At 36.3% G+C, this 10506-nt stretch overlaps 2 protein-coding genes across 3 annotated transcripts; one reads left to right on the top strand and one right to left on the bottom strand.

Annotated features, from left to right (window-relative positions):
* The first annotated feature begins 1430 nt into the window (after nt 1-1430).
* LOC148855055 (uncharacterized) lies at nt 1431-1968 on the top strand. Its single transcript, XM_088982929.1, has one exon. The coding sequence runs from the start codon at nt 1610-1612 to the stop codon at nt 1841-1843; it is 234 nt and encodes a 77-aa protein (XP_088839055.1). The 5' UTR covers nt 1431-1609; the 3' UTR covers nt 1844-1968.
* A 4984-nt stretch (nt 1969-6952) lies between these two features.
* Nucleotides 6953-9534, bottom strand: LOC148855054 (putative J domain-containing protein C4H3.01). 2 transcript variants are annotated; one of them, XM_088986371.1, is made up of 5 exons: nt 9195-9534; nt 9021-9108; nt 8818-8894; nt 8630-8686; nt 6953-7510 (listed from the first exon to the last, which is right to left on the bottom strand). In XM_088986371.1, exons 1-5 carry the CDS (start codon nt 9312-9314, stop codon nt 7274-7276), a joined length of 579 nt encoding a protein of 192 aa, XP_088842497.1. In that variant the 5' UTR covers nt 9315-9534; the 3' UTR covers nt 6953-7273. The 2 variants fall into 2 exon arrangements, with proteins under 2 accessions (XP_088842497.1, XP_088842498.1); XM_088986372.1 differs by having other exon boundaries at nt 6953-7504; nt 9195-9507.
* Between the last annotated feature and the right edge of the window lie 972 nt (nt 9535-10506).

Raw genomic sequence — 10506 nt, 5'->3', positions numbered from 1 at the left:
TGGAGGGAGACTCACCTTCTCTTTGTTTCAATGGAGCTCTTTGAAGGTGCCTTGATGGATCGAATGGTTCAAGAAACCAATTACTCTATCAGTGTGGAGTGATTACAACACATGTGACTTGAAATTGGTCAAGGTGTTTATTTGTTAAGGTTTTTAGGGGAACGGTACTATGTACATAGTGCTCAATGGAGAGAGGGTGGGGTGCTGAATACCTTCTCTCTCCCCCAAAAAGTACGTAGATGAGCCTTACAGTGTTTTTTTTTCGGTTTTTGGACATGCAAGGCCCATCACTCTCACTAGGCCTATCCTCTAATTTCAGCCATGTAGTGAGCCCCCATTAGGCCTATCCCCTTGCCAATTCTCTAATATCCTTCTCCCATTCCTCCTTATCTTCCTACTTTATCCCTTTGCAGCCGATATAAAATCTCAACAGGTTGGAGTTGAAGAGATACACAAGACTGTACCTCGTAAAATCTTGCGTGTTCTCTCCAGGTTATGGCTGGTTTGAAGGAAAAAGTAGGGAAAGGTAGGGAAACATACTTTTTCTACTTTTTTTCTTCAAACCAAACACAACATAGTGTCCAAGATGAGCCAATAATGTGGGAAGGCAGTTGGAATTTGACTGCATTCATCGCATAATCATTCAATGGCCATTATTCGGATGTCAAGATGCAGTCTGGGAATTGGAATGGTAAATTACGGTAGAGGTGTGCCGATTCAGCAATTATATCCACCTCAGCAAATAGTAACCAATATTTCAGTGTTGGAAAATTATAGTAACTATTAGAAAAATTACTACGTGGTATGGCCCTTTGATGGTCCCGAGCTTGACACACTTAACCAAACCCAATATTGGGCTTGGAGCCCGTTCAATCCTTTTAGGTTCATTTCACACTAGGCCAACTGTAGCTGTGGAAAATGGTTTTGTTTTTCTGTATTCAGTAAGCACAAGAGAACAGAATTTTGCTAAACCGTGTTTGCAATGGTTGTTTGCCATTTGAAGTTTTGCTTAAGACAAATGGTTAAGGTCATCTGGCTCAACAAATTCCGATCAGTTCTCACTCCCTTTGCCTTTATTGGGATTGGGACCCATTCAAAATCAATGGTGGTTTCCCACTGTGTATACGTGGGTAGGGATCAAAGGCCCATGTGCCTTGTAGAGGCCTTGTTTGCGCTCCGACAACTACAAGGGCAAAAAAACATCGTGGTCCGGCGGTCGCCGATAGGCTAGACAATTGGGAATCAAGATATCTTACATCTGGGTTTGGCTAAATGGGCAGAGAAACCTACGTGTCAAACCAGGGTGGCTCCTTATTGACACGTTTTTAACTTATCTTCTCACCTATCAACACGTAGCACATCCTTGTAATGTACTTTAATTTTTCAGCGACATGTTTACGTGTCAAAACCAGTTTCGGAGGACACCCCTCCGGAGCAAACTTCACCGCCGTGTCAAAACCAGTTTCAGCTACATAAATACTGCATTCCGGCAACTTGGACGTACGTTTTAGGTTTTACAGCAGCAGCTTGGTCTTTTCTTTTATCAAATTCTCTTCACAATTTAAGGTCAGTCAGTTTGGTGTTCGTCGACGATAGTATCGAAGCAATCATGACCATTGGAGTCGGAGTTCCTATATGTGTTGAATGTGGGAGCACAAGCAACCCTTGTCGGTGCAAGGTGGTGGGTCCGACCCTCGGCTTCTTGGCGTTCGTCGCTGCCGCAGCGGTGGAGTGGCCTGTGGGGGCGGTGGTGTACATCTTCCGACACATGAAAGGCCGCCGTATCATGGCTCATCCAGCCACCGTGGTGTACCCATCCGTAACTAATGCCATTCCCATTTGAAATTGTGCTGTATGCATGTTAGGGAGTTCGAAGCAGCTATGATCATACACTCTTATCTCTCTGCCTTTGCAAGTTGTATGTTTCCTTTCGTCTTCCTCATGTCTGTATAAAATGGTCGCTCTTGTTTTTTGTGTTGAAGTCTGTAATTTTCTTTAGTCTTTATGATAGAAATTAATTAATCACTCATTGGTGTAATTTAATTTTGTTTTGTCGTCTTTTTTTTTTTCTTTTTTTGAGGGGGGATTGGAATAGGGATTAAGAATTAGAAGTTGGTACATACACACATGTTGGTCCTCTAATATTTAATAATTATGATAGAAATAAATTTTATTAATTGTTAAATATTATTATGTTTAAGTAAATACCTTTTTGGGTATTATGAGTAAATAGTAAACACCATGAAAATTTTGTTTTTTGTAACTTTTATTTGCAGCATCATGTCATCGATCGTTTATAAATTCTGTTTATATGTGTCACGTATTACACTAACTTCTAAAATGTTAAATTTTATTTAAAGAATATCGCTATTTACAATCAATTAAAATGATTTAGTACTGCGATTCTTTCTTTTTTTAAATATTAAAATCAAATTTCAAGTAAAAAATAAAGTTGATCAAAGACTAGAAAAAAAATAAGGAGGAAAAGAAATCTTTAAAAAATTTTAAAATGAATTATTCAAGACTATAAATTAATGAAACAAAATCTGTACAAATACATAAAAAATAATACAAAATACAAGGTTGTATTTGTACTCCTTCCAAATTGAGCCATAACTCCTTCCAATTGATGGATCATATGCTTTTGTTTTTCTTCCTAATTTTTCTTAAATACGAATAAACAAGTATATAAGGTAAATGGGTTACCCTTCAACCTTTTTTTATTAATTTTATGACCTCAATTTCAAAGAAAATAAAGTTGAATATGGCATCCTACTTATACAGAACTACAATCATACTATATATGTATAGAACATGAGAAATGTAGTTGAGATGAAATAGGGAGAGGTGAGGTGAGGGTGAATGGGGGAGATCAAATAGGTTAATTGGGTGATGTGTGGGAAATGATGGGGTGGTAGATATGACTAGAGAAGGTTGTGATGTTTGGAGTCTTAATATTTCATTAACTGATTTCAGGAAGATGTTATTTGGATGGCTTAGATTTTGAATAGGTGATATCCGGCTTTGGCAATGGCAAAGGTCATATGTTTTATCATTTACCCAACCATTTAGATGATTTGGATGACTTTGTATTCACTTTGACAAACAAAGATCGTTGGGTTTAATTAATTTGAATTTTGTTTACGTACGTGGACTTGATTAATCCGTTGCTCTAAGATCCTGTTGGATGTCCAATCCGAGGTCCCTTGGTTGCTTCACCGCATTATAGCCAATTGTACTATTACAGGGTTTTCAAGTTTCACTCTGTATGGCAAAAGAACAAAATACACAAATCCCTCAAAAAACACAGAAATTTAACGTGGTTAGGTACTAAGACCTGCTCCACCAGAGGCAATCCCCAATTCTGTCATGGGGAGACCACAATGTTTTCACTCTTTTAAAGAGAAAACAAGTAAAAGAAAGGAAACTGCTACCATGAGAAGACAAGTACAAGAAAAAGAAAGAAATCTTTTGACAATATTTTCACAATATAAAGGAATATTCAACTTCCAAGAATAATAAGATTGATTGTTCCATAAATGATAAGGAACATTGGTAATTAGGCTAACTGTTCAGCACTCTCCCTTAAGTTGGGGCTAAAAAATATCTATGGAGCCTAATTTGGACAAAATTTGTTAGAAATGTCCCTTGTCAGCTTTAGTAAAGATATCTAAAAAATATCTATGGAGCCTAATTTGGACAAAATTTGTTAGAAATGTCCCTTGTCAGCTTTAGTAAAGATATCTATAAGTTAAGGAGTCTCAATGATTTTGGCTTAAATTTTCTCTCGAATGAAATGACAATCGACTTTCATTTGTTTAGTTCTTTCATGGAAAACTGGATTAGTGGCTATGTATATAGTTGCTTGATTGTCACAAAATATCATATGCAATCCCTAAATCATTAAGAAGAGATTGCAACCAAATTAATTCACTAGTAGTTGAGGCCATGGCTCTAGATTCAGCTTCTGTGCTTGAGTGAGATATAACATTTTGTTTTTTTTTTGCTTTTTCAAGTAACAAGATTTTCCTCAACAAGTGTATAATATCTCAATGTGTACTTTTTTTTTCCATTTGATTGCTAAGCAAATCTGCATCTGAGTATCCTTGTATTTTTGTATGTTCATTCTTTCTCATCCAAATTCTTTTTCCTGGTGATCCTGAGTATCCTTATATTTTTGTATGTCCATTCTTTTTCATCCAAATTCCTCTTCCTGGTGGTTCTTTGAGATATTGTAAAATTTGATCTACAACTTCCATGTGTTCCTCTTTAAGATCATGTGCAAATTGGCTAAAAAAGGTGACACAATAGGAATGTCTGGTCTAGTAATTGTTAGATAAATTAATCATCCAACAAGTCTCTGAAATCTCGCCTTATCATTCAAAGGTTTATTATTAAAATTGCATTTTCCCTTGTAATCTATAGGAGTTACAACTGGTTTTGCTCCCAATTTTTCTATTTCTTTTAACAAATCGATGGAATATTTTCTTTGGGAAATAAACAAACATTTACTTGAGCGAGCCACTTCAATGCCTAAAAAATACTTTAGTTTTCTCAAGATGTTCCTTAAGTTTAGAGATACCAAGAATATTGCCACCTGTAATAACCATGCCATCCACATAGATTAGAACAATAATAGATGTTGAACCACTTTCTTTAATGTACATAGATGAATCAACTACACTTCCTGTAAAACCAAGAGCCATAAGTGTTGAACTAAGTTTGGTATACTAGGCTCGAAGAAACTGTTTGAGACCATATATTAATTTTTTTAATTTGCACACCAAACCGTTATGAGACTCCTATGGGTGTTCAGGAGGGAGATTCATATAAATTTCTTCTTCGATGTCGTCATGTAAGAATGCATTTTTTACATCCATTTAGAAGAGAGGCCAATCATAATTCACCATAATGGACATAAGCATGTAAGAATGTTTTTTTTTACAACATGAGCAAATGTTTCTTTGTAGTCAATTCCATAGGTTTGAATGTAGCCTTTGGCCACCAACCTTGCTTAATGACATTCTAGAGAACTATCAATCTTGTACTTGATTTTGTAGACCCATATGCAATCTAGGAACTTTTTTTCTTTTGGTAAAGGCACAATATCCCACGTGTGATTTCTGGACTTGAAGTTCTTCATCTATGGCCTTCCTCCATATTGGATGGTTCTTAGCTTCATCATAGCTAGATGGTTCAACATGCTTTTTGATAGAAGTTAGAAAGGCCAATGATAAGAAGATATATTATCATAACAAACATAGTCTTGAATAGGGAAGGAAGTCGCGTGATATGTGTAAAAGTCTTGAAGTTTAGCAGAAGTTTAATGAACATGCGATAACCTTCGAGGAATATTTTGTCTTTGAATGGTGTATGTGATTATAATTTAGTATCAGGTTCAGGTTCAACCACGGGTTCCATAGGATCAACACTATCTTCTTGAGTAGAGATCGGAGGACCTTCTTCATTAATATCTTTGTCCTCAATTATTTGTTCAATTATTTGATCTTAAATGTCATTCAAATGTACATCTTCACTAAAAAAAGGAAAAAGAAGAAAATTCACCATAATTTTTTCCTTGAGTTTGACCTAAAGATTTCTAAAAATAGGATTCACCATAATTTTTGGAGATTTACAATTTCTTAGTTTTGGAATTATAGCATTTATACCCCTTTTTATAGAAGAATATCCAATGAAGACACATTTAGAAGCATATTGATCAAGTTTTCCATCATTATGTAGGCGAACAAAACAAATGCACCCAAAAACCCAAAGGTGAGAGACCTCTATTAGGCAGCCTATTGATTAAATAGCAACTAGTTAAAACCGCATCTAACCAAAAGCATTTTGAAAGATTCATTTGAAACATAAGTGACCTAGTGACCTCAAAAAAATGTCTACTTTTCCACTTAGCAACTCCATTTTGTTGAGAAGTTTCTAAACAAGAGATTTCATGAATGATCCCTTCATTTTTGAGGTACGATGCAAAAGGTTTATTATCATACATAGTACCATTCTCAATTCTAAAGACTTTAATCCTAGCATTAAACTGAGTAAGAACCATTTGGAAAAAAAAAATCCTTGAAAACACTCATCATTAATGAAAGTAAAAAAAAAAACTTATAGAATGGATCTCAGGCTTTATCCTACACATGTTCCTATATGCTCTAATACCATGTGACAAAAGAACCAAATACCTCTTATTCCACGACAGGCGATCCCCAATTTTGTCATGAGGGGAGATTATTATGGTTTCACACTTTTAAAGAGAAAACAAGTACAAGAAAGGAAAGGAGGGAAATCTCATACCAATATTTTCACAATAGAAAGGAATATTCAATTACCAAGAATACTAATGCTCCAGTTGTTATCCCTCGTACAGGGAATAAAGTAGAACATTGTATTGCAAATTTTGGCTGTTCCATCTCTTGGATTACTACGTGGTCTATCCCTCCTGATTTTCCCATGATGATTTGATGAATTGATCTAACCTAGCTCCAGGGGCTTGTTCAGAAAAAAATACTGCTAATATAGTCAAGTAATAATCAATGTAAATGAGAAAAAGTATAAATTTTGCATCAGTTAAAAAGAACAAAATTATTATCACATCTGGCTTAATTTGATAACAATGCACTGAACATATTTGTATCTGCACCTTCCCAATTGAGTTTTTAGGCTCAGTTTGGAAAGAATACAAATACTAATATGTACAGTGCAAATACATACAAAATAATACAAAATACTTTTCACTGTACATATTATTTATACTCTTTCCGAACTGAGCCTTAAATTTTAAATTCACCATTCATGGTTCAGGAAAAGTCGTCCAAAATAAAATACAAAGGACCTACTACCGTATGGTTAATAAGTTGCTACCCCAAATGGTTAATGTATCATTTCACATGGCCATGGATTTTGATTCCAGAAGAAATTTGTACCACTAGCAAGAACAGAACGAAAAAACAGAGCGCTTAATTTGCAGGTTATAATATTTTGTGGAAGCAGATATGAACTGACATAGAAATGGGTTACATCAACAGTTGAGCAACTCGTGCGATCCTTTGTAAAACAAATCAATGCGTCTCTCTTGCTTGTTCGAATCCAACTGCGCGCAACCAAGATGGATGGATGCATTGTAAAGAGTCGACAGCATAAAATCCTTCGGATCATCACTCTATTACACACCCAACCCCATCCCATAAATCGGCCTTTCCTAAGGTAAAGCTCTCTGCAATCAACCAAAAGGAGGTCTCCTCTTCCTCTTCATGAAAAATCAATCAATTGCAGAGGCTGGTTCTTCCAAACATCTCCATCCCTGGGACTGGGACGGGGAATCCGTTTCCAGAGTGGGTCTTTCTGCTGATTCCCACTTTGAGGCTCTAGAGGAGGAGGGCTCATCTAATACCACCACCCTCTGAGGTGGATTCTCGATTCCGCCGAACTCGAACCCCTGGGCCATCTCCAGGAACATCTGCTGGAGTTCGCTCATGCTGTAATATTTCTCCTGTAGCTACAGACATAATGTTAATTTGTTATATATATATATATATATATTGTCAGAAATTTGTTTGAGTGATATCCATACCCGTAATGCATACGGATAGGACTAACAAGTGGCAAGTGACATCCACTCGACGCAATGAAAGAAGCGGGTCGGGATGTAGTATGCACATTAGATATATATATATATATAATGAGTGAACACATATGTGTGACACGTCTCAGTTAACGTGTTTTTCATCTAAACGTTTTTATTCCAGTAAATAGAAGTTATTTATTATTTTATTATTTTTATTAAAATAATAAAAAATAAAAACAATAAAAAAATTAAACATATTAAGAATTGAAATTCATTTACGTTTTCTTTTTTTATTATTTATTATTTTTAATTATTTTAATAAAAATAATAAATAATTTTTATTTAACGAAACAAAAAGGTTTAAATGAAAAGCATAAATTGTGGGTATGTAACGTGGATCACCGTATATAACTAGGAGCAGAGCATTGATCTGACGAAAATATCCACGAAAGTGATTGAAAATGACATGGTCTCTTTATACCAGTGGGACCCCCATGTTTTCGAGAAGGTTCGGGATCAAAGAGGTATTTTCTGTCAAGGTGATGATGAATGGCGATGGTTGCTTGTCACTTGTCAGTGACTGTGAGTGCACAGACTTCAGTGGTTGTGTGTGGGTTTTCACTTTTCACTATTCGGGAATCTGGTCTGGTCCCCGGTGGAAGAAACGTGGAACGGTGGAAGTGATCCATGATCCATCCCACCACACACGCACACACGTTTTCTCTCTCGCCCACACGCAATGACCAATCAGACCAGATCAGAATTTTATACTTCCATAATATAGGGGAATGCATCCTGACCGTAAATTGATGTTATATTCACGGCAGGATGTGGTTTATAAGGGAAAGAGGGATAATAATAGGGGGCTGGAATTCAGAATTCTGCCTCGGATGTATCCGTACTTTTCCGAACTTTGAAACCGCCAATTTGGTTTATGTTTTGGGAAGAAACTAAAACCTTGTGGTTGTGGTGGAAGTGGGATCCATGGAATCTGGTAATCGGAGCAAATTCATAATAGCCAGGCCCAGGGATTTTAGTTTTGGGGCATACCTCTCTCCCGACGTTGGCCATGAGCGAGAGCATTTCCTGCACGAAATCGGTAAGTCCCTGCAATGCAAGAAGAGTAGCAGGAGAGCAAATCGTTAGAAACTCCGTCCACAGTCGTCAAGGAGAAGTAGAAGTCTAAATGTAGTTATTCGGATTAATATAATTACGAGGGATAATTTCAAAATTCGGACCTCATCTTCTGTTTCATCATCTGGGTCATAGCAGAGACCGGCATCGTACATTGTTCTTTTCCCCTCATCCGATAGCACTGCATCCACACGGTCACGGAGAAACATGCAAAGATCAGAAAGCCACTTAAACAAATAAATAAGAAAAAAAAAAAATCTATCCAGGAAGAGGCCATTTGGATCAAATGATCAAGGTAGATAATTACCGGAATAAGCCTCCTGGATTTGCTGGAATTTGCGCTTGGCTTCTCCTAACAGCGATGGGGTTCTCGTCCACCGGTCCGGATGCCATTGCTGAAATACAAATAAACATGGTTTAATTTTGTTACAACACTATATCATCGCTAGAGAGAGAGAGAGAGAGAGGTTAAAGATTATACCATCGCAAGCCTCCTGTACGCATTCCGTATGTCGGTGACAGAAGAATTCTTATCGACACCGAGAACGTTGTAATAAGAAGTCGAAGATTGATCAGAATTCATCCCCACGAACCACTCCATATTAAAGGAAACGATATCGCCAAACAACAGGCAAGAACTGAAAAAGAAGAAGGAGAAGAAAACGGAAAGAAGTTGGATGGCCACGGAGTCGGAGTTGGACTGGGTCCCGTCGATACTGAAATATAATACGTAGAGTAGAACGAAAAAAGATGTGGTGGGAAAGGCTCTGAATTTATACAAGAACCGAGGAAGAAGCCGAAAAATATCTGGATGAAGTTCTAGAATATGGAATAGAAAGGTGGTCCAGAACATTCCGGAACATTTTGGCATGGTAGGTCGTTTACGTGGCAGATTCTGGCCCATTATATTTTGTACCAGCATTCTCTTTGGAATTTGTCTACCATGGTTTCCACGTTCCGAGTGTCTGTCTGTCTGTCTGATATTTTTGTTTGGGTAAATTACATTTACACCCTTGTAACATGGGCTACTGAAACATGTATGAAAAATACCCACTAGGCTATGTTTAGTTTCAACAAAAAGGTAGGAAAAAGAAGAGAAAGACACGGAAATAAATAAAAAGGTTTGTAAATTCTTTTCCTATATTTTACTTCAAACCAAATATAGCCTTAAATTTCATTTGCGATAAAAACCCTGAAATTTTTACTTTGCAAGATCATTAAGTGAAATGACGAAATGCACTAAATTATCAAAATGTATACCTAAACTTTGAATTTGGATTTGATTCTTGCGATGTATGTTTTTATTCTTTCATCATCATAAATATAAAAAAAAAATCCACTCCCTTCTCCAATAAATCAAGAAGAAACAAATGAAACAATAAATTTATATCTATAAGAAAAACTATAAATTACTACAACCACTTAATTCGAATATTGAATCCAATCAAGAATCTATAGGGATTTATTCTAGTTATGAAGAGGGTTTCAATATTATATTTAGAAAATTAATCAAATCATAAATCGTACAAACAAAATAAAAAATTGTCACTTGCGGATTTAAAAAAATTAAACAGCTGAATGATAATCGTTTTCAAAATTAATTGATAGAACTGTAATAGAGGGGGTATTTATTAGTGATGGTGTGTGATCTGCTAGCTCTTTGTTGGAGTACAGTTTGGACACTAGACTATGTAGGTCGCTTGGTGAAGCTATAAAGAAAGAGAGAAGATCATAATACTCGGGCTACTTTTATACAGTGTGGGCACTGCAATGCTTAAGTCAGCAAGTTGGAG

This window comes from Nelumbo lutea, chromosome 4 (assembly GCF_056320005.1).
Source record: "Nelumbo lutea isolate HS-2025 chromosome 4, American lotus-T2T, whole genome shotgun sequence".
NCBI lineage: Eukaryota > Viridiplantae > Streptophyta > Magnoliopsida > Proteales > Nelumbonaceae > Nelumbo > Nelumbo lutea.
This window is presented reverse-complemented; position numbering and strand designations above follow the sequence as displayed.

What these genes read in the sequence shown, in the direction of transcription:
- LOC148855055 (XM_088982929.1), top strand. Translation starts at nt 1,610, where the DNA reads ATGACCATTGGAGTCGGAGTTCCTATATGTGTTGAATGTGGGAGCACA.
- LOC148855054 (XM_088986371.1), bottom strand. Translation starts at nt 9,314, where the DNA reads ATGGAGTGGTTCGTGGGGATGAATTCTGATCAATCTTCGACTTCTTAT. An exon ending in CGTACAGGAGGCTTGCGATG is followed by an intron (nt 9,109 to 9,194) that starts GTATAATCTTTA and finishes TTTGTATTTCAG; the next exon opens with CAATGGCATCCGGACCGGTG. An exon ending in AATCCAGGAGGCTTATTCCG is followed by an intron (nt 8,895 to 9,020) that starts GTAATTATCTAC and finishes GTGTGGATGCAG; the next exon opens with TGCTATCGGATGAGGGGAAA.